The sequence below is a fragment of the Lathyrus oleraceus genome, chromosome 1 (assembly GCF_024323335.1).
Source record: "Lathyrus oleraceus cultivar Zhongwan6 chromosome 1, CAAS_Psat_ZW6_1.0, whole genome shotgun sequence".
NCBI lineage: Eukaryota > Viridiplantae > Streptophyta > Magnoliopsida > Fabales > Fabaceae > Lathyrus > Lathyrus oleraceus.
The window spans coordinates 142,711,065-142,736,214 of record NC_066579.1 but is presented as its reverse complement, the minus strand read 5'-3'; the positions used below and the strand labels follow the sequence as shown (position 1 = coordinate 142,736,214).

Here is a 25,150-nt window from a genome sequence, read left to right as displayed (position 1 = left end):
ACCACCGTAGACATCCTTTGTTCTCCTTGAAGGCGAGCATCTGTGGCAAATAGTACCACGTATGAGGTTTACTCTCATATTCATTTGGAATTTCCTAAATTTGTATGATTATTCTCTCTTGTCAGATCTTGTAAGAAACTTTGTGATTCATCTCAAGAGTATCTCACACTCCATTGGGAATCACAGTTGAAAACTTAAAATAATTCCTTAGAACTTAAATCACTTGTTAAAAGATGTTTGTCTTTAAAACCTATTTTTACTTTTCTATTATCTTCTTTGATTCAATGAAAATCTGGTTTATTTACTATTTTATCATCATAGCCAAAAGTAGGAAAAAATAGAGCATTGATTAAAAAATCCCACATTTTAAAATCACTTGCTTTAATACAAATTTTTAAATCTTGCTTTCCACGATTCAAATCTTTCACCAATAAAGAGTGGAGGTGTACCTATGAAAATTCATTTATTAAAAGCATAAGTATTATAGTCATCATACTACCTCTTAAGATGATTAGTCTTATTAAAATACTTAGGTTCTGATGTCACTTGCTGAATAAGTGACTTCACACACAAGAGGAGGTGAATTTCGTAAAATCTATTGTTTAAAACAATCTTGAAAAAAGTAAGCAGCATAATAAATAAATTGAATAAAATCAGAGTCAAAAACAAATTTGAACACAATGGAAATAAACAAGCAATGTAAAAGAGAGACAAGGGATTAGTAGAATGCACCCGAGATTTATGGAGGTTCAACCTAACTATTTGACCTACGCCCTTTTTCCAAAAGTTACTTCTTTAAAGCTCCACTATTTGTGTGAGTTTTTTTTCCAGATTATGCCCACGAACCTTCTTACAAACAAACTTTGAATTTTACACAATATATCATCCAAACCAAACACGAGATTGTATACCAAGCTAATCTCAAACAAAGAGAGAAATTTTATAATAGACTTGGCTCACAAACCAAACAAACATTTTGATAGAAAATCCCAAAAATCAATCAGTTTTTATAACAAGAAAAACTCACAAACCAAAAACAGATTTAAATAGATAATATCGTAAACCAAACAAGAGTTTTTAAATTTTGTTTAGCCCAGAACCAAATAAAAAATATCACAAGAGATATTGCATAAATTCCCTAACATTGGTATCACGACACAAAAAATATTACAGGCATTCACATGCTCGAACTAATAAGGGAATCGTCACTGAAGTTTATTTATTCCAAAAGAAAAATGAAAATATCAATAAAATCTTTAAGAGAAAATATCGTTGCAACCAAATTCGGGTTCGAAAGTCGGTTATGCGTCTAACTAGTCATTTTTCATCCAATTATGAACAAATTGAATTCGATTGTTTTATTACGTTTTGAGTGGAGATGGGTATTTAAAACACAAGCTATACAACAAGTATCTAAATACTCGGGGAAGAGAGGGACATACGCCTAACTAGTATTTTTTTCATCCAAATTATTGTAAAAATATTATTGAACGCGTTCGATTAAGTTTGAAAAAATAACTTATTGTTGATCAAGTTATTGATTTGCGTTTTGAATTGAAAATGATTTTATTTGATGGTGAAATGGTTGTGAATGAAAGGTCGGTGACCATTATTTTGGACTGCTGTCTACTGGTTACATTATTTGAAAGAAATATTAAATAAATAATTTTATGCCACAATAGTCTCTTAAAGTAAAACCTTGCGTCTTTCTAGTTATAAGAAAGTAATTTGTTGAATACCAACGATTGTTATAATTTTTTATTTAAATTTTTTTTGAAATGTTTTTGAAAATTATAATTTGAGTTAGGATAATTTTTTTTAATTAAAGTCTTTTTTCTTTCAAAAATCAAATTCTATTTTATAAAAAACAAAGATAATCACAAAACTGGAGCCTAGGTTTAACAAAAACTCAGAGAAAAGGAAAAATTCAAAAAAGAATAAAAGAAAATAATAAAGTTCAATAAATTAAATAAGTGATATCTTTGATAAATTCTTCTTCTTTAACTTAAAAATATTTTTTTATAAAGACTATTCACTCGTAGTTGTAGTCATGTTTTCTTCCTCATTAGTATATGTTTTACGTTTAGTGATCAAAGAATCTTTGCTCATCAATTCATTAAAATCCTTGTATCATGAGAAACATTGGGATGCATTTTATCACGTGTTTCTCTATTTATTTCCTATCTCGATTCTTCGTCAAATTCCTAATGTTAGAGAAGTATGAATATCACTTTCTTAATGCACCTCGAGTACAATTTCTTTTTGGTCTTCTATCTCATCTTTCTAACATAAAAAAAACCAATGTATGTTCTTAAATCGGTTAATTGTAGAATATTTAAGTACTCCTTTTGATGAAGATAATGATGCTGAGGAAGATGAAGATATTTCGAGTTGTTTGATCTTTCTTCTTTCTTCTTTTTTGAACAGCTCGATCAACTCCTTGAGTTTCATGATAATTTCTTTCTTTCCATATTTTTTTCTTTCTAAAACTCAACAAAGATACTAATATAGTTTGAATTAAATGTTTGATTAAATTTCTAATATCAACTCTTAGTTCTTAGATAGTTGTTAGATACATAACCTCCGAGAGTTCCAATGGTTGAGTACCATGTATGAAATTTACTCTCATATTCATTTGGCATTTCACCTTTTTGAATTTGTATGTTCATTCTCTCTTGTTAGATCTTGTAAGAAACTCCATGAATCATCTCAACAATGTCCCACACTTCATTGGAAAAATCACAATTGAAAACTTAAAATAATTACTTAGAACTTAAATTACTTATCAAAAGATGTTTGACTTTAAAACCTAATTTTACTTTTCTATTGTCTTCTTCCGCCCAATGAAAATCAGGTTTATTTACTACTTTATCATCATAGCAAAAATTAGAAATAAAGGGTCCATTGATTAAAAAACTCACATTTCAAAATCACTTGCTTTAATAAAAAATTCAAATATTGATTTCCACGATTCAGACCTTTCACCATTAAACAACCGAGGTGTATCTATACAAATACCTTTATTAAAATTATAAGTATTGTAGTCATCATACTACCTCATAAGACGATTTGTCTAATTACAAGACTTAGGCTCTGATGCCACTTTTTAAACTAGGGACTCCATACACAATATGGGATGAATTTTGAAAAATCTATTGTTTAACAGAATCTTGAAATGAGTAAGCAACAAAATAAATAAATTGAATAAAAGCAGAGTTAAAAATAACTTTGAACACAATGGAAATAAACAAGTAATGCAAAAGAGAGATAAGTGATAAGAATAATGCACCATAGATTCATAGAGATTCAGTCTAACCACTTGGTCTACATCCTCTCTCCAAAAATTACTTCTTGAGAATTCTCCTATATGTGTGAGTTTTTTTACAGGTTATGCCCACGAACCTTCTTACAAACAAACTTTGAATTTTACACTAGATATCCTTCAAATCAAACACGAGATTATATATCATGCTTAGCTCACAAATCAAAGAAATATTTTGATGGAAAATTCCACAGACCAATGAAAGTTTTTAAAATAGGAAAAATCCACAAACCAAACAAACATTTTAACGAACAATATCGCAAATCAAACAAGAGCTTTTAAACTTTGTTTAGCTCAAAACCAAATATTTAAAATCACAAGAGATATTACAAAAATTTGCCAACACTAGAATCAAACACCTCAAAGGTAAATTTCATTTTCAAAGCACTAAGAAAAAAGTGAAGAAGAAATAAAAAGAGAGAAGAGAGTGAAGAGTGAGAAAGAGTATTCAAAATATGTTTTTTAGTGTGAATGAAACGAGGAATGACCTCACTATTTATAGGATGGCTTAAAAATGAAAATAATCCATAGACTTTTTAATGTTGTTAATCGATTAACTGTTGGTTCCAATCGATTAGCTAAAATAAAAATATAATGTTTTAGAATGACATCATTATTAATTGATTATGTCATATTCGAATCGATTATGAGCTTTACAAAAGTGATAATTGGTTAATCTTAATGGGCTAATTGATTATGCCATGTAAAACCTATTAATTTGTTATATTGAGTCCATAATACATTAACTAAGCACACAACAATTCTTAGATAATTTAAACAAAGTCATAGAGGCTTTCTAATCAGACGAAAGTGTGTGTGTGTAATTTTCCTTAATTATTCAAGAGCTAATCTTATAAATTTAGTGACACATATCACTCAACATGACCAAAGCCAACTTTCATACTTCCTCTCTTTCACAACTATGAAGATCTCTTTCTTAATACAACAATTATTTAAAACTTCATACGAGACTTGACTTTAGTTCTATGTGATAAGGCTTCAAAAGGATTCTTGATAGATTCCATCACTAGAGAGATTGCTTGACCGAGATCAGCAAGGATTCCATGGAACATCATATGGTATTAGTTGTTATCCAACAAAGATTGGATTTGGCATTTTGATCTACAAGCACAACAACTTAATATTCACATCAGACTAAGATTTCACCTCATAGTGTTGTCATCATCAAAACTATATAGATCAATTGATTATTATAGTCATTATACCTGCAAACACATAGCTCCACATTCTCTCCATTTTTTATGATGAAAACACATTCCTCAAGGAGATGGACAAACAAGAAATAAGTGGTAACAATTTGGAGTGGTTTAAATTTTCATGATAAATATAAAGAGTATAAAATACTTAATTATTTTAATAAGTGAATTAAAATGTAATAGGAAAATTGTGAGAATCATAAAAAGTAACATATGAGGCAAAACAAACGGGGGACTACTCAAAATCATCGGGGAACTACTCAAAATCATCATTCATCATTACATACTCGAGAAGGATACTGAGATCCATTTTGAGTGAGCAGATGAGCTAGGGTGTTGATCTACTTATCCGTCTTCTTCTTCCTCTTGATAGTAACGTTGAGAAGAGCTTCTTTAGTAGTAGTCTCTAGAATTTCATAATCGAACTCTTCCAAAATTAAAGGCTCTCCTTGCTGAGGTTGATCTTGTTGACTTAAGGATCCTTCTTTTTCCTCGGGAGGCTCGTGAGTGAGCACTCTTTGGTAATATTTTTTCTCATTTTCCCTATTGCATGAGAGAATATCTAGGAGCAACCTATATTTTGGTTAGTTTACTAAAGTTATGTTTCCTTGGTACAAGTATATTTGCCACCATATAATGCATGAGATGAATATCTAGGAGGACTTTGCTCACCTTGAAGGGAGAAAGAACACAAGTGTTTAGTTTTTCTAGGAAAGAGATAGCATCAGGGATATAACACATAATCCAAAATCAAATGAAATATTTTCAAACATAATGCACCAGTGGATAACAGAGCTAAGATATATGAATAACTAATGTGAAATTTTTCCGATAAAAATAAGACAATCTACATGTAATAACACTTTTGTTTCCATTATCCACTTTCAATTGATATCGAGTGAATTAAAATTTGTGCCAATTACAGCACCGAACAAGGTTTTTGTTTGGAAGATTAGAAATTTTAATCACAATAATTTAGAGGAAAACATGAATGTCACCAATTTATTTAAATTTGGTACTTTGTTGTATGTGCACCATTGGAAAACTACATTCAAATTGGTTTTGCCTTGCCAACTTATTTGGTCATTAGTTTGGTGATTTCTAGTCAATTCTGAAATGCATAGAGAAATATTGACTAAGGATATCAGAACCGGTTCAATTATATCGGAGATCCCGTTTTAATTATAAAAATGGGTCTAATTTTTTTTTAAATACAATTCTAATAATTAAAAAATATATATTAAAAATAAAATTATATATTAATTAAAAATAAATTTAATTATAATTATTTTAAGTTTTGATGAATCTTAATTTTTGTATGTATTGAATTTTTATCATAATATTTTTTTTCGATTATTAAGTTTTTTTAATAACATTTTATCTATATTTATTAATATTTATGAAAAAAAATTAAAAATTTGGACCCTCTAATATTTGGGGCCCCGTGCTGCTGCACATGCACACAAGACCGGCCCTGAATGGGATGTGCAGGTCACAACATTTCATAGTCTGGCTTACAAACTCATCAAAATATTTCCAATTCGGTTTCGGTTTAGATTTCTTATCCAATTTTCAAGACATTCTAACAAATTTTGACGAAAACTTGCGACATACATTTAAGCCAACTACCAAAGACTTGTTTCAAATGAGATACAATAGCCTTAAAAATAATGGAAGGCAATTATATTTATGGTCATGATATAAATATTTCCTTCATGGAAAGATAATGTTGAAGAAAGGAGATTCATCTCTAACAATTGATGCACTACAAGGAAATTAAATATTCTTTGAAATGTTCTTGACAAATGGTCCCTCACACCTATTAGTAAGACTCTTTTTTTCTTTTCATTTTCTGGTTTTTATCTATTAAGGATCTTTTTGAGGGTTATGGCAGTAGGCAGTACTAGAAAAAACATATTTCGTAACGATTTCTTACTACACTCATTTAACCAACCGAAATAATATACATTTATTAGGCGTCTTTCATTTTTTTATTCTTAAATCACATATAACCACGATTTAACTAAACAATCATTGTGATAAGTGAAACAGTGATACACTTTGAATCCAAACACATGCAGTTTATGTTTTTTCATTAAAAAAGGGTGTGTTCCATTAATTTCTATTTTTAAATAAAAATTAAACATATTTCACCATAGTCCAAATTTACAATTGTAGTTAAATATCAGGACAATTCACCACAATTCATTATATCAATCGTGGTGAAATATATTACCTATATAAGCTAACTTATATCACTTCAGAATAAACTATGATCAAAGGAAACCTTATCTTCTCTTGAAAGGAAGATAAGTTCACACATGTATATATGGATTTACCTTATTGAAAGGAAGAGTGAGGTATTCACACAGTTCAACAAGCTTATATCGCGTGTGGAGAAACAAAGTGGATAAAGTTGAAGAAACTAAAAACTGATGGTGAATACACTTCTCGAGAATTTGTTAGACTTTTCAATGAGGAGGGTATAGAGCATGAGAATTTGTGTCCATTTTGTGTCCATTTTATGGTTTTATGCTGATGTATTGTGTTTATTTCAGGTGTTTTTCAAGAAGGAGTTTCTGTACATGAAATCAGGATAAAAATAACAAAGAAATGAGAAAAAGGACATATTCTACACTCAAGGTGTTCACCATGGCGTTAGTTATGACAAGGCAGTCAAAAGCCACCTAAGCGGGAAGAAAAGTGAAAAAATAGCTCATGGCGTTCGCCATGAACCTTGAAGGCCATGTTTTCCCGCTTTTCACTCATGGCGTTCGCCATGAACCTTAAAGACCATGTTTTCCCACTTTGGACTTATTGTGTTTGCCATGAGGTCATGGCGTCCACTATGGACTTTGAGGGCAGAAAAATAACAACAACTTGCCCAGTCTTCTCCTACTTTAGCATAAAAATCTCAATGACTCCTACATGAATTCAGCCTTTTTTCAAAGTCCCCAACATTATATACAGCCATAAAATTTAGGTTTTTAAGGTCTAAGTTTTTATTATAATTATCAGAGCTTTAGAATAATTGTTTTAGGCAGAAAAATTTCTTACTATAAAAGCTGCAGTTTCTCACACTAAAGGGTTGCTGCAACTTAAGTTTAGGATTTCTCTGTGTATTTGGATCATCAATCTTGTCAAAATTATATTGACAGCTTTTCAATTTCAGTATTTTACAATTTTTTTAGATTCTACTGCAGGTTCAGTTTTATCAACTTTTATTTCTACTTTATTATTTCAGTCCTTATTGTTTCAGTTTTTATCATTTTAAACTCTGTTGTTCTTAGTTTCCAGTCTGCAATATTCCTCATTGTTGCTGTCAATTTTATTTCCAATTTTAATTTGTATTGTTGCTTTTACTATTCGCTGTCTTTATCTGCTTAAAGTAGTTATATCAGTTCTAATCTATATTATTCGTATTATTCAGATTTACTTGTTTATGTGGTAGATACTTATTATATATATATATATATATATATATATATATATATATATATATATATATATATATTAATATATATATATTATATATATATATATATATATATATATATATATATATATATATATATATATATAATATTATTTTGATGACTAGTTCTATATTTTGTTATCTAATGTCTAATCCAATTAATAATAATATGTTTTTTTCAAATATGTTTGGCTAACCTCTTAGAGTTCGAGATGTAAGGATCGTCGTTCCGACAAGATTCGGAAAATTTTATCGGTATTAATTTTAATATTAATTTATTTTTCCAATTTTTAATTTGATATTTTTAAAGTTAAAAAAATTTGTGCGAAGGTGAAAACAATCAGATACTGATCAACAATGCGACAATGTGAGACCGGTATCCGATAAAGAAAATTTTTAATTTTAATTTCTAAAAACACCGACGGCGTTTTAGTAACTAATTAGAACTTAATAGTTTTTAAAAATTGTTTCGAAATTGTAACTTGTGGAGGGGCAACATGACTTTTACGGTTTCGAAACATGACACAGGCTGCACGAAAGTGAGTAGTGTTTTAAATTAGTATTTCCTCCAAAAAATAATTTAAAGCAAAACCGAGTTTCGAAATTTATCCGAGTCCCGAAGGTACACCAAAAATTACATTTCAGTCTTTGTTTATTCAATTTTCTAAAACCATTAGTAATTTACATCCGTTTTCAAATCAACCATCGATTAAACTTAGATTTACAAAGCGACGATAGATCACAGTAGGTTGACATTGGTCTCTGTGGGTTTGATACTATTTATATTACAATTGATTGGTCTGTGCACTTGCGGGTTCGACACACATCAGGGTGAAGCAACATCGACATCAGTATACATTCTAAACAGATGTCCAACGAAGAAGATAATTGAGAGGAATCCTTATGAGACTTGGAGAGGTGTGAAGCAAAATGTTAGTCATGTTAGAGTGTTTGGATCAATGTGTTTGAGGCATGTACCTGCACAATTGAGGAATAAACTAGATGATCGAAGTCAGGTTAGGGTGCTCATAGGTTATCATTCAACTGGTGCATCCAAGGTCTATTCACCAAATGATGATAAATTTGTGACCAGTCAAGATGTTCTAGTGGATGAAAGTAAATGGTGTGATTGGAGTCAAATGTCAGTTCGACAAGAGCAAGAAACAATCACAACCGTGCTTGATGAATACTAACAAACTAAAGTTATGACCAATCAAAACGAAGAACCACCCGAGTAGAATGTTATGAGATCGACTTAAGCAAGAACTGAGTCGACAATGCTAGCTAAATATGAGAGATTTCTAGATTAAGTAGTCAATACAAATGGTGACTTAATATAAGAAGTAATGATGATGGCTGAAGCAAAACCAATCAATTTGGATCAAGCATGGATGATTCAAATTGGTTAGCAGTCATGAAAGAAGAACTCTGGTAAATCGAGAAGAACAAGACCTGGGAGCTTGTCGAAGAGTCAATCAAGAAGCTAATTAATGTGAAGTGGGTTTACAAGTTGAAACAAAGGTCAAATGATGAAATTGCCAAGCATAAGGCAAGACTAGTGGTGAAAGGTTTTCTGCAAAATCCTGGTATTGATTTCGACGAAGTGTATGCACCTGCGCAAGGATGGAAACCATAAGAATTATTGTGTCGACATGATTATACAAAGGGTGAAAGATACATCAGTTGGATGTAAGTTCATCATTTCTGAATGGACCTTTGGAAGAAGAAGTCTATGTCGATCAACCACCAGAGTTTGAAATCAAAAGGCAGAATTCAAAGGTATATAAATCGAGGAAGACTCTTTGTGGTTTAAAGCAAGCCTCTAAAGGTTGAAATAAGAGAATATATAGCTTCCTGCTTGAAGTAGGTTTCACAAATGTGTCTTTTAACATGGAATGTATGTTAATGGTCTAGACATAGCCATTCGAATCATCTTATTCCTATATGTAGATGACTTGTTGATTACATGTTCATATGAGTAGAGATAAGAAGAATCAAGTCGAAGATGATGCAGGAGTTTGAAATGTCCGACCTAGAGAATTTGTCATATTTCTTAGGGATGGAATTTAAAAACATAAATGAATAAGTGTTTTTGCACCAGACAAAGTATGTCACAGACATCTTGAAGAGGTTCAAAATGAGCAACTGTAATGTAGTTGTTACACCATTAGAAATAAGAGCAAAGTTGAGAAAAGAAATAAATGATGAGTTTCTAAGTGCAACAATGTACAAGCAAATCATTGCATCTTTGAGGTATCTTTGCAATAGCAGGTTGACATTCATCAAAGTGTCAGATTGTTGAGCAGATTCATCGAGAAGCCTCAAGAATATCATCTAACAGAAGTCAAGAGAATGCTGAGATACATCAAAGGTACGATTGATCATGGTGTGTTGATGTCGTGGAAAAATAATACTAACACAAATACAAAGGTATACAGCTACACTGGTTCATATTTCAGTGGAGATCAAGATGAAAAGAAGAGTATTGTAGGCTACATATTCATGATTGGAGGTTCACCAATCTCATGGAGCTCAAGGAAGAAAATCCTTGTGGCTTTGTCATCTTGTGAGGCTGAGTACGTGGCACATCATATGCATCATGTCAAGCAACATGGATACAGATGTTTCTCAAAGAGCTCAAGATAATGGAACCTAGGAAAATGAAGTTGTTTGTCGATAACAAGTCAGCTATCGACATGGTGAATCATCAAGTGCGTCATGGTAGAAGTAAACACATAGAGAAGAAATATCATTTTCTTAGGGATCAAGCTAACAAACGAAAACTTGAACTTGAGCATTGCAATACAAAATGACAACTAGTTGATATACTCACCAAACCCCTGGAGAAAGTCATGTTCGACGAGTTGAAGAAAAACATTGGGATGAGAAGTCTCAAAAACATGAATTAAGTGGTATGTTAGTTGTAATACATAGTTTTGTAAAAAGTTAGCATTCGACTATTTCGAAGTAGTTAGTCAAAGTAGTAGGAGTCAAATATATTCGTCTGAGTTAAATACAACATATAACTGTTATGTCAAAGTGTAACTTGTAGTTTTATATTTTGCATTTTGTAAGTTTTGGATCTGAATTTTAGTTGCCTATATAAATGACATGGTATGATTTAAACAACTTAGCTATTTAATGATTCCACGAGTTAGTTTCTCACTCTTTTCTCTCTTCTTTTTCTTCTCTCATTTTTCTTGAAAATAATTTGTTCCAAGAAAATTTTGTCAAATGGATTTCAAATTACATCATACTTGCTCAAATAGTAGATGACTTATTTAATTTATAAACTTTTATTTTTTCTTTTCTTTTCTTTTCTTTTTCTTTTTCTTTTTTTTTTAGTTGGCCAGCCCACACTTTTGTAATCATCTTTTCTTTTTATATTTTTGTAATTCAAGTTTTGATTTTTTTTTAACATTTAAAATTAATATAACTTATTTTGGGTGAGTTCTTCCCGTCTTGCATAACGCAATTAACATAACTAGTGTTTCATTTTGTCATCAACTTAATATTTTGTTAAAATTTCACCATCTACTTACATTGCACATACATAGAAAGTGAAAAAGACATAGAGTTGAACGCGTCTAGTACACGTTCATGTTCTTTGAATCACATGCATCTCATCTTCGTTTTTAGTCAAGTACAAGTCAATGACAAGACCTTTACTTTTATGATAAAATCTATCATGTTAATTGTGATGTTACCAACTCTCATGTCTCCTAGTACATAAAACTTAGTCACCAAGAAATTTACATGAAAAGATAGAGAACCTACATGGTTCTTTCCTTATCATGAAACTCACTTATATATTCACCATCATTTGAGTTCATACACCATTCTCATCCTAAACATTTCAAAATATTAGAGAATATTGCAATGGGAATTGGTGAAATATTGTCACAAGTAGGTTCAATCATGGCTAGCATAATGTTCTTATATGCCATGTATGAACAATTCTTCCCACAACATCTTCGAAGAAATTTTCTAAGACACACAAACAAACTCTCCACCCTTTTCTATCCATATATACAAATTAAATTCCATGAATTATCCGGAGAGAAACTCAAACACAGCGAGACTTACAAAATCATCCAAACATATCTCAATTCGAACTCAACACAAGGTGCTAAAAAACTCAAAGCCGAAGTTGTCAAAGATAGCCAAACTCCCCTTGTTCTAAGCATGGACGACAATGAAGAGATCGTCGACGAGTACAACGGAATCAAAGTTTGGTGGTCTGCGAATCACACCACTTCAAAATCACAATCGTTTTCTTATTATCCAGTTTCGGAGGAGAAAAGATTCTTAACATTAACCTTCCATAAAAGAAACCGCGATGTTATAACTACCTCGTATATTCAACATGTGTTGGAAGAAGGAAAGGCCATTACGACGAATAACAGGCAGTTAAAGCTTTACACCAATAATCCAAGCGATGATTGGTGGGGCTATAAAAGCACGAAGTGGAGTCACACTATATTCGAGCACCCTGCGAGATTTGAAACACTTGCAATGGAGCCGGAGAAGAAAGACGAGATCATAAACGATCTTGTTAAGTTTAAGAGAGGGAAAGAGTATTATGCAAAAGTCGGGAAAGCATGGAAGCGCGGTTATCTGCTTTTCGGTCCACCAGGGACCGGAAAATCTACCATGATATCTGCTATTGCTAATTTCATGAACTATGATGTTTATGATCTTGAGCTAACAACTATTAAGGATAACAATGAGTTGAAGAGACTATTGATTGATACGTCGAGTAAATCAATTATAGTTATCGAAGATATTGATTGTTCTCTTGACCTCACCGGACAAAGGAAGGAGAAAAATGAGAAAGATGATGATAAGAATGATGAAAAAATGGATCCTATAAAAAAGGCTGAAAAAGAAGAGCAAAAGAAAAGTAAGGTAACTTTATCTGGTTTGTTGAATTTTATAGATGGAATTTGGTCGGCGTGTGGATCGGAGAGAATCATTATTTTTACGACGAATTTTGTGGATAAACTTGATCCTGCTCTCATTAGGAGAGGAAGGATGGATAAGCACATAGAGATGTCATATTGTGGCTATGAAGCTTTCAAGGTTCTTGCAAGGAATTACTTAGATGTTGAATTTCATGATGAGTTGTTTCCGGTTATTGAAAAGTTGTTGGGAGAGATTAATATGACACCTGCTGATGTTGCTGAGAATTTGATGCCAAAGTCTGTTACAGAAGATTCTGAGTCTTGTTTGAAGAATTTGATTCAATCTCTTGAGATTGAAATGAAAAAGTTAGAGGAGGAGGCTGAGAAAGAGAAGGTTAAGGCCAATGAAAAATCAGAAGAAAAAGTGAAGGAGAATGGTTTCACTCATTAGTTTAGATTTGATTGAATTCAATAATCAAAATAATGTTTTTAAACTTTTTGATAAAAGTATAGTTATGTAGTATATGTTTGAATGTTAGAATATGATTGTATTAGTTGCTTTATAAAATCATCAAAACATTGTCTTAGATTATTGAAAAAGTTAGAAATAGAATATACTTTTAAGAGTTTGTATGAAATGAATTTTTAAACAAAACATGGTAGGTGATTGGAATTTCAAAGTCAAATCACTTTTTTATTATCCATAGTTTCATCACCACCCACTAGCAAAGTATATAATGTTTAGGAGTGCATGTGAATGCCATTTTATTTAGTCTATGATGACTTAAATCAACTATTGTATGTGATGTATATAAGTTGAAAGAGACCTTTTAAATTAACATTATAATAACTTGTTCTTTTTGTCCACATCAAATAGTTTTTAATTTTAACATTTTATAACAGAAAAAGGGAGAAAACTTTGCTCCACTAGCTTTTGGTCATGGAAATACGGCTTCTAAGAAATGTTATTTTATTTTATTTTGAGATTCCAACATTCAAAACATAAAATATAAATATAATTTTGTTTTTTATTTAGTTGTGCACTGAGATGAGTTTTTTTTGTGTGAATAAAGAATTGTCCATAATAAAGCACGTTTGGATTAACATCCAGTCAAAGACTGAGAGCGTACTAGTCGTTTAAAACGGGTTTAGTGTGTGAAGTGGTGTGGTCGTTCGAATGAGAGTTGTTAGTTGTCCGAGTGAATGTAAGTCTCTAACTCATGAGATGTCCATGGATATAACGGCCAAATGGTATTAAAGAGGGAAACAACCGAATGGGAGCCCTCTATACCCATATTTTCCATGATGGGGTTTATGGGCTCCAATCTTACTTGAGGGGTTTCTCATTCTCTCACTATTGTACTTTTAGCGAGTACAATTAGTGCGCACCATGGGCCCGAGTAAAACTATCATAGGTCAGACTCGTATTCACATCAGAAACAGGCTTAACCACCATCCTTGAGATGGTAGAAACATGAGGTGTCACCTCAGCCGACAACAACCCAGAAAATGACCATTGGATCATAGTTGAAATGCAAGTTACTATGGAAGAGTTGTGTTGTCACATGTAACACCCCCCAAACTACTACTACTTAAATACAACATACAATTGCATAATTAGAGTAAATTAAAGCATGCATACACGAGGGCATCATATTTACTTCTGCTAGAAACAACACATGCAATGGTCACATACAAGTAACACGGATTATAAATCAAAACCAAATAACCAACATGCAAATTCACACATCGAAATAACATATCTCTTCATAAATGGTAAATAGTGATGATCCCCATAAATTATCTACCACAAAATATCGTTTTGGGCTCTAAGGTCACTCAACATCAAAACAAACATGTCCAAATAACAAGATAAAAGAGAGCACAACAATATCTCTCAACATTAAAACAAATACAAATAATCCCATTAACCCAAGTGTTACATGACCAGAGCACTATAGACTACCTAGTCAAAACACAACAAGAACTAGCCTCCGAATCTAATCCTTGTGTGAAGCACCACTATCTCCGGTACCTGAGCGATGTCGCGATAGAACATCATTCCAACAGAAGGGTGAGAATTCAAATCATTATAGAAAAACATAATAATATGAAACGTATAACAAACATACATATATTATTAGAATTCATCATGCTTCATACAAACATGCATCATATCATCTTATTAAAGAATCACATGTTTACCATCATACGACATGCCTCAACAATCAACAAATATTCATTTATAAATACTAAACGATGTACAAAAGTCATATTTCACAACATATCGATTTCATGTACATATTATCATCCATCATCATTTACAAATCATAATCAAATATGTATACAACTTTCACATGATTCCATAATGTATACAAGTCACCATTTCATCACATATATCACAAATATGCACACATATCACATCAACAACACATCAACGATTCATATCAAATGGATCACCTAAAATCCACGTATATGCATATCTACCAAAATCATATCCACACAATCATATCACATAATCACACAAACAATAATTTACACTGACACGTGCGGCTCAATGTGTAACTCAATGCGATATGCATGTGGATCCCATCCATTATCATTTCCGGATTTCCGAGCGTCTCTCAAATAGACTAGATAACCACCTCTAAAGCTTGATTCGTCCTTAAGCTTTCAAACCCCATTCGGCGTTAGGTTTGGGACAAGCAAATAATCTACGCGAGATTACCCAACATTTCCTCTTTCATAGACTCATGCTAGTGTAAGTGTGCAACAACAACAAGATTCATGCAATTAAGACAATCGCAACCCCTTAATCATACATAAGCATACCACATCCAACATTTGCACAACATACACCTAACATGACTTCAATCCCAAATAATACATCAAATAACATTCATCATCTCATCACAACACATTAACATAAAGCAAACAAGTCAATTCATATTATTCATCAAATTCACCAATTCACATCATCACATACATAACTTCAAGCATTATGTTTCTTCACAAAATTCATCTAAAACCATCCAATACATGTCAAACAATAGAAAACATGTCATTCACATTCACCACATATACAACATACATCCATATTATGATTCTTTTGATAAAATATTAATCTACTGCTATCAAAATGAATATCATATTAAAGATAATATTCTTAGCTTCGTAACGGTCCAAACGACACCTCAAACGGAGTTACTGTTCAAACGTTATTGAATTTACTAGTTTTTCAAAATGCTGTCAAAAACCAGAAAAACTGCTGTTGCAAAAATGCTACTGTCCAGCATGAATTTTCATCATAAAACCACATTAATTCATCATTTTTCATGAAATAAATAGTTATACAATATATATATATATATATATATATATATATATTATATATATATATATATATATATATATATATATATATATATCCAACACGAATTTTCATCGTAAAATCACATTAATCCATCATTTTTCATAATATATATATATATATATATATATATATATATATATATATATATATATATATATATATATATATATATATATATATATATATATATATGTTGTATAAATATTTATTTCATGAAAAATGATGGATTAATGTGGTTTTATGATGAAAATTCGTGATGAATATATATATTGTATAACTATATGTTGTATAACTATTAGGATCATAGAAACCAGATTTTAAGCTCCACTAATTTTCACCAAAATTCAAAATCAACTATTTTCAAGTGAAACTCAAACATGCAATTATACACCAAATCATGTTCTATACACATACCCATTCATGGAATTCAATATAGAAACATCATAGCATAACAGAAACATCAATTTCATGGATTAAAACATAAACACATGTTAGGGTTTCTCAAATGTCAAAATCCCCAAATCCTAAGTCCATGATATCTAATCCACATACATTATATTACATACATTATGTTTACCCATGACCACTTGAAATCCCACTCTTACCTTAGTATATATGAAATCTCTAGGTCCTTTTTCTTCTAGTTTCCTCTTCTCCTCTTTCTCTTCTCTTCTCTTTTATTCTCTCTTCTTCTCTTATTTTACAAAACTAACTCCAATCTCTAAAACCCTTACTATCTTTTTAACTCATAATGGGCTTAACCCACTTATCCACCCATTCTAATGAATTAGTCTCATTACTAGACAATTGTTATTTCTACTCATAAAATTCAATTATTCAAATAACACATATATTCAAATAATTCAAATAATCACCAGAACACATATTTAATTAATTATCTAACTTCTAATAAATAAATACGGAAATTAAATCGGGTGTTACAACTCTCCCCCACTTGAAATATTTTCGTCCTCGAAAATTACCTCAAGCAAATAACTCAGGATATGAATCCCTCATCTGACTCTCAAGCTCCCACGTCACATTTCCACCAGTCGGTCCTCCCCAAACGACTTTCACCAAAGCGATCTCTTTACAACGGAGTTGTTTCACCTCTCTATCTTCTAACCGTATAGGTAATGTCTCCATGGTCAAATTATCTCTAACCTCAACATCATCTAATTGGACAATATGCGAAGGATCCACAATGTATCTCCTCAATTGAGACACGTGACACACATCATGGAGATTAGCAAGTGACGGAGGCAACATAATCTGATAAGCCACATCACCTACTTTCTCGAAAATCTGATACAGACCAATAAAACGCGACGTCAACTTACACGAGTTCAATTCTCTACCAACACCTGTTACCAGAGTAACTCTTAAAAACACATGATCATTTACCTCAAACTCAAGCACTTTCCTTCTCTTGTCATGGTAACTCTTCTGACGACTCTGAGAAACCTTCATCTTCTCTCTGATCATTTTAATCTTATCAGTAGTTTGTTGAACTATCTCAGGTCCAACCACAACACTCTCTCTATATTCGTACCAACACAAAGGCGTCATACACCTTCTACCATACAAAGCTTCAAACGGAGCGATACCAATACTCGAATGAAAACTATTGTTGTAGGTAAACTCAATCAAAGGAAAATAACTATCCCAAGCACCTCCCTGTTCCAAAACACAAGCTCTCAAAAGATCCTCAAGCGACTGAATCGTTCTCTCAGTCTGACCATTTTTCTGCGGATGATAAGCAGAACTCAAACACAACTTTTTACCCAAAGCACGTTGCAAACCTTCCCAAAATCTCGAAGTAAACCTCGCATCCCTATCTGACACAATGCTAGACGGAATACCATGCAAACTGACAATTTTCTCAATATACAACTTTGCAAGTCTCTCCATCGGATAATCGATTTTAATTGGAATAAAGTGAGCAGATTTCGTCAACTTGTCCACAATAACCCAAATAGCTTCACAATTACTCGGATTCCTAGGTAAACCAGAAACAAAATCCATAGAAATACTATCCCATTTCCATTCAGGAATAGATAACGGTTGTAACAAACCAGACGACTTCTGATGCTTAATCTTCGATTTCTGAAAAATCAAACACGAATACACAAATTCTGCAATCTCTTTCTTCATACCAGGCCACCAAAACAATTTCCTCAAATCTTGATACATCTTCGTAGCACCAGGATGAATACTCAAACCACTATGATGTCCTTCATCAAGAATCCTCTTTCTCAAATCCGAAACATCGGTAACACAAACTCTATCATGACACCTCATGATACCATTCTCATCAATCCGAAAATCACCACCTTTACCTTGATTGATGAATGTCAAACGATCTACCAAAACCAAATCAGATTTTTGACCTTCTCGAATCTCATCCAAATTTCCACCAGTAAGCTTCAACATACCAAGCTTCACTCCAAAAGAAGTCTCTTCACAAACCAAACTCATATCTCGAAATTGTTCAAGCAAATCCAATTCTCGCACTACCAACATTGACATATGCAAATATTTCCTACTCAAAGCGTCGGCTACAACATTCGCTTTTCCAGGATGGTAATTCAAACCAAAATCATAATCCTTCAAGAATTCCAACCATCTCCTTTGCCTCATATTCAACTCTTTCTAATCGAACAAATACTTCAAACTCTTGTGATCACTAAACACATCGAATCTCGACCCAAACAAATAATGTCTCCAAATCTTCCAAACAAACACAACAACAGCTAATTCCAAATCATGAGTCGGATAATTCCTCTCATGCACTTTGAGTTGCCTTGAAGCATAAGCTAACACTTGTTGATTCTGCATTAACATACCTCATAAACCCATCAAAGAAGCATCACAATACACAACAAATGGTTATGATGGATTCGGTAAAATCAAAACAGGAGCAGTAGTCAATCTCCTCTTTAGCTCTTGAAAACTAGCTTCACACTGTGCAGTCCAAATGAAAGCTTGACATTTCCTAGTCAACAATGTTAAAGGAAAAGATAACTTAGAAAAGCCTTCAATAAACTTTTGATAATAACTTGCCAGACCAAGAAAACTACGAATCTCAAACACATATTTCGGCGCTTCCCATTAAGATATAGCCTCAATCTTAGAAGGATCAACCGAAATACCACCACTAGAGATCACATGGCCAAGGAAACTCACTTCCTTCAACAAAAACTCGCACTTCAAAAGTTTAGCAAACAAATGCTTCTCTTTCAATACAGATAAAATAATCCTCAAATGCTCAGCATGATCCTCTTCACTCTTCGAATAGATCAAAATATCATCGATAAATACAACAACAAACTTATAGAGATATTTGTGGAAAATCTGATTCAGACAACATGTTGGACATGATGACTAACACATCGTTGTCACCATCAGGATTTCTCAAACCTGATTTATGGGAATATTTATCTTGAAGAATTTTCATAGTCCCAATCATAATTCCTTCAGCATCTTGATCAAACTTGTTTGGTACAAACTCTAGTGCATTCTCGTCAGATCCAGAGCATCTTTTGTATCCCTCGATGGTCTCGTACTCCCATATAAAGTCATATATAGGGTGAAGCTTTATGGAGTAATATACATCATCCCCTTTGATGTCAAAGCCTGGCCTTACTGGCGCACATGACGAAATATGCGCCAACTATCAGTCAAAATTCTTCATATCAACATGGTTTACCTCTGCACGGAAGAAACTTTGATCTGCTTCTATATGTTACACAATCCAATCAGGCTTTTAGATCTTGATTCTTTGGTGCATGGAATAAGGAACACATCCTACCCCATGTATTCATTCTCGACCAAGTAACAAATTCTAATCCGCCTTAGTTGGAATTACAACAAACAAAGTAGGTCGAGTGGTGGTTCCTAAACCACGTCTACTTGAATGAATCCCAAGATTCAGCTGGTCTTTCCCTCGTAGTTCAGAAAGACCATATTGTTGGATTTCAAATTTGTATAATAATTTCCAATCTTCCTAAGTAAGGATTGTGGAATCACATTAATGTAGGCTTCGCAGTCTATCAAAACCTTGTTTATCCCGACACCTTCTACCTTAGCCCTTATATATAACGGCTTCAAATGTTTGTGCATGGACATGTCAGGTCTCTCAAATATGGATTCATCTTCATTAAAAAAGCCATCATTCATAACATAGTAACATATAGGTTTGTGAGTTTCCATTTCTTCAGCCAACCCACACTCATCTTCAGTTATTTCAGTAATTATGTCATACTCTAATGGAAACACGAATATCATATTTCATATAATATCCAAATCATCCTTCGACCCTGAGTCAAATTCATTTATTTCTATCTCTTCATCTTCATCGATGGATGCCTTTAGCTCTTTTTCCACCACAGGTTGCAGTGGGGGGAGTAACCTTTGCTTGACAACCTTTCTCATCGTCTGGCCTCCAATTGTAGCTTGTACACTTCTACCCTTACTTGCACTCCCAGCTTCAAAGGTAACTTTCTTATTCCTCTGATGCCTCTTTCACTAGGTTCTAGTCATGATATTTTCCCCATGTAGTTCTTTGAAATGTATGAGAATTTCTAAGATGTTTGGAGTTGTCGAGGTACAAAGATCTTGCACCAACTTCTATCAACTTCCACTTTCCCTTATCAGCAGTCGACCTTCCTACAGGTCCAACCCACTCCTTAGGAGGAACATCGGAAGGAGGGACATATTTATTGGGTCTCTGGGTTTTTTGAGGCACTCCCCCCTTGTTGAAGAAAAATTATCTTTGTTGTTCTTGTCAACCACATTTCTTTGACTGATAAGGGTTAATTTTTTCCAAATCCTTTGCAACATCCTTATCAAAAATAAAACAGCAACGCAGGAAGAGCACGAACTCAAAATCCTTCAGTTTACACCTATTCAGAAAATCAAGAAGTTCTTCCTCGACTTTAGGAAAAACTACCTTCATCTGCTCTTCCTAACTGGATTTAACCTACTTTTTGTCATCGGTGATATCAACTATCAATACATCAACATGCTCGACCAGAAGAGCCTCTTCAACTTTAGGATCAATCTTTTCCTCCGGTCAATGCTTTTGCTTGTCTGTGAATTTCAGCCTCCCGTCTTTCAATGCGTTTTGAACTAGGTCCTTGAAAACAACCCATTTATAAGTTTTATGACCTAGGCAGTTGTGAAATTTACAAAAACCCTTTTTCTTTCTTTGCTCTAATGGTGGAATCTTAAGCCTTTTATGTATTACGATTTGACCATCAAAGACTAAAAGATCAAATTTTTTGTCACATTTAGTTACATCAAGCGTATAATTCTGCCACATTGATCTCACTTTCCTCGATAAAATCATTGTCTATGTCAGAAAAATTTTCTATTTCATCTACTTCAACATAGGCTAATTTCAGTTTTTTATGATAATTACTCAACTCGGCCTTTTCAACTTTCCGACGTTCGACCTATCAAACTCTATCTCTTAATTGGTCCACATCTCTTAAGTATTGGATGTCTAGATTTTTTTCCTAATGAAATAATCAAGACCCCTGAACAGCTAATTTGACTAACTTATGCTCAGGTACTTGGGTGAAGCACCTTCATTTCATTATCCTAAACCTATTTCGGTAATCATCTATGGTTTCACCCACCTCTCGCCTCATACTTGCCAATACCTTAAGGATAATCTTAGATTGGCCCACATAAGACTGCTCATGGAACTCCCTTTGTAGTTGGCTCCAATTAAATATGAAATGTGGAGGCAATATGGTGAACCACATAAAGACATTCTCGGTCAAAAAAATTGGGAAGTATTTCAGTTTCAAATTTTCATTTATGGCTATATCACCATCCTCAGTATGATACATGGCAACATGCTCAACTGTGGACTCATTAGTGTCACCAATAAATTTGGTGGATTTGGGAACTTCCCATACCCTGGAAAATTCGCTATGTCACACATATTCCGACAACGGGAATACATAATTGGGCCTATGAAGGCCAACGTTAAGGCCATTTTGGGTTAAAATCTGTTCGACCACGTTAGTTATGTTATCCCTCCCCCAAGTTATTTTGTTGGACGTTCGTAAGTACTTGGTCGGCATCCTGGTCTCTTTGCACCATAACTACCTCTGGACCATTTTGGGCTTGGCTGCCTTCGACTACCCTCAATGGAGGTTGTTCGACACACACCTGATTATTAGGTAATGGCACAACTGGAGTTGGTGGCGCTCCAAAAGATAGCAATTATATCCATCTGTTGGGCAAACTGCTAGTAACTTTGGGTTGTATTCTGGATTAATGGATGAAACACAATACTTATCTGTTGCAATAACAGGTTCACCATCTCGTGGTTACTTTCATCTATTTATTGCCTCATGGATACAATAGAAATTGTAGTTAAGGTTGGAAATCCTGGAGGAACATATCCAAATCCTCCTTGTGGTTATGCCATTCGACCAGAGTTGCTTATGGCAGATTCTGATGCAAATGTGGATTTAGAGGTGACGCTATCATTGCAACATCGTCTACAAATTTCAAAGCGTTAAGGTTGGAAATCCTGGAGGAACATATCCAAATCCTCCTTGTGGTTATGCCATTCGACCAGAGTTGCTTATGGCAGATTCTGATGCAAATGTGGATTTAGGGGTGACGCTATCATTGCAACATCGTCTACAAATTTCAAAGCGTGACTTTGCAAGCATACCATCATGGTGGTTGACATGCCATATGGGTAATCCCTAGTGACTAGAGGTTGTGTAAAACTTGGGACATAAGGGAGTGTAGGGTCCCCTACCACCGCTAAAGTATCCCTGGGGGTAGTTGGGATATTCACTATTGGTGGCAACAAAACTACCACTCCTGATAACGACTTGGGAGTCATTGTTGGGGTCAGGATTGGGCATGTGAGTTCGATCGAGTTTGATGTCCATGTAGTACCAACCATCAATGTGACTGATGGTTCTGTGTTATGAATATCATTTCGAGAGTGGGAAGTACTTTTTGGAGGAATTATTTCAGCCAAAGTTCTACCACTCCTCAAACCCAAAAACTTTCAGACAACTAATGCAACAACTTCTTGTAAAAGTCAAAACTTTGAAGAAAAGGTCCCACCATGCGTGTCAATCTGTTCACAAGTGTTTTTAGAGAAAAATCATGAGTTTAATTAGTTTGTGAGATTAACTCGAAAAATCTATGAAGAAATATGTTCAAAACACGTGTACAAGAAAGTGTATGTGTGTGAAGTGACTATGAATGTCTGTACACAGACAAAGTTAAGACAAAATTTAATGATGCAAAAGCTTGAATTAAAATCAGTGAAAACTTCAATAAATATCATTAATAAAACGCAGTAAATGAAAGAAAGGGATGCATGCTCATACATGTTACTCACAAATTGTTTGCTCTTTGACTCAGATACTCCAGTTATATAGAGAAGTATATGAATTTTACGATCTTGATTACAATGTATAAACCTGTTATTTATACTAAACTAAAGATAATCGTCTCTGACAACTTATTCTTAGAAAATAGACACGTATATAAGAACATGCAGCTTAGTCTTCTGAAGCACTACCACGTTGTCAGAACTTGCAAACTGTTGGAAAAACCATTATCCCAAATTTGTAACTACTTCAAGCATATAACTGTCTACTTGTCGAATATAGTTTTGTGAAAAACCAGTGCTGAGATAACCTTTCAAGTCTCCAAAATCTTCCAAGGTTTTGAAGTTTGTCGAAAGCTTCGACCTCAACATGGTGTCGAGTGATTAGTTAGATCTGCTTTTGAGATTCTTCCAAACCATATTCAATATCTCTTTCTGAGACTCTTCCAAACCATGTCCAACATGCTACTCGAGGCGCTCCAGTCGACGTATTTGACTTTTCGAAACTGATAATTAAATGCTAACACTTAGCATTCTTTCCACGCATCATTCTTTGTTGACCTTTTCTCCAACTTGAAATTCCAGGTTATTACCTTAAACTTAGGCATATGTGAATCCATTTAATTGTCTATATTTCACTACTCTCTTTAGAAACCCTTACATTAGCAACAACCTCTTGAATGTTCCAGGGTATAAAATGTGAACGAATGAAACTTAACATTCTAATGAAAGTGTAAAATAATAATAGAATTAACATCTCGGTTTTTAGAAAAATCAAAAGAATCGGCCAAGGTAAAAACTGCGTTTAATTTATTTAAATATAATATTAATCAACTTATTATGTCGGTTTTCTAAAGAATCAATGTATAAGAAGATTTACAAAATAAATGTGAAATTTTGGTTATAAATAAAATATAACTTTGTAGGAGCTGTGAATCGAAACTCAAACCCTTATCTATATAACCTTCGGTTTTATACAAAACCAAGAAAAAATATGAAACTTTTAAAAAAATAAATAATAAAATGACGCATTTCAAGTCATTTGACCTCAGACTTTCTTTAATTGAAATAGAAGTTTCGTCATAAAATATATTATTTATAATAGTAAATTAAATACTTCAATTTATATATGCTAAAATACGAATCTAAAATTCAAGAAAAATATTATTCTTACACTAGATTCTACACCTACATCGTATTTTACTGTTCACCAATACGGTGAACTGTTCATTAATACGGTGAACAGTAAAATATTATAATAATATATTATTTAAAAAAAAATTTTTTTTTTTTTATTATCTGAACGTTTATTAACCAATTTCATAACTTTTTTAATCAATTTCATAACTTGTATTAACCAATTTCGATGGCCGTTCAAAATCATTTTTAATATCTGAACGTTTATTAATCAACTTCGTTACTTCATTAACCAACCTTTTACATTTAATTAACCAACTTTTTTTCACTATTTTAAGTCATTGTTC

General features: G+C 32.9%; 2 protein-coding genes across 2 annotated transcripts; one reads left to right on the top strand and one right to left on the bottom strand.

Moving 5' to 3' along the window:
* The first annotated feature begins 11,837 nt into the window (after positions 1 to 11,837).
* Positions 11,838 to 13,505, top strand: LOC127122595 (AAA-ATPase ASD, mitochondrial). The gene has a single exon (XM_051052906.1). It carries the CDS (start codon positions 11,894 to 11,896, stop codon positions 13,367 to 13,369), a length of 1,476 nt encoding a protein of 491 aa, XP_050908863.1. The 5' UTR covers positions 11,838 to 11,893; the 3' UTR covers positions 13,370 to 13,505.
* Positions 13,506 to 17,275: 3,770 nt separating this feature from the next.
* On the bottom strand, positions 17,276 to 18,814 carry LOC127096115 (uncharacterized). Its single transcript, XM_051034732.1, has 3 exons — positions 18,575 to 18,814; positions 18,117 to 18,397; positions 17,276 to 17,831 (listed from the first exon to the last, which is right to left on the bottom strand). The coding sequence occupies exons 1-3, from the start codon at positions 18,812 to 18,814 to the stop codon at positions 17,276 to 17,278; spliced, it is 1,077 nt and encodes a 358-aa protein (XP_050890689.1).
* Positions 18,815 to 25,150: the final 6,336 nt, after the last annotated feature.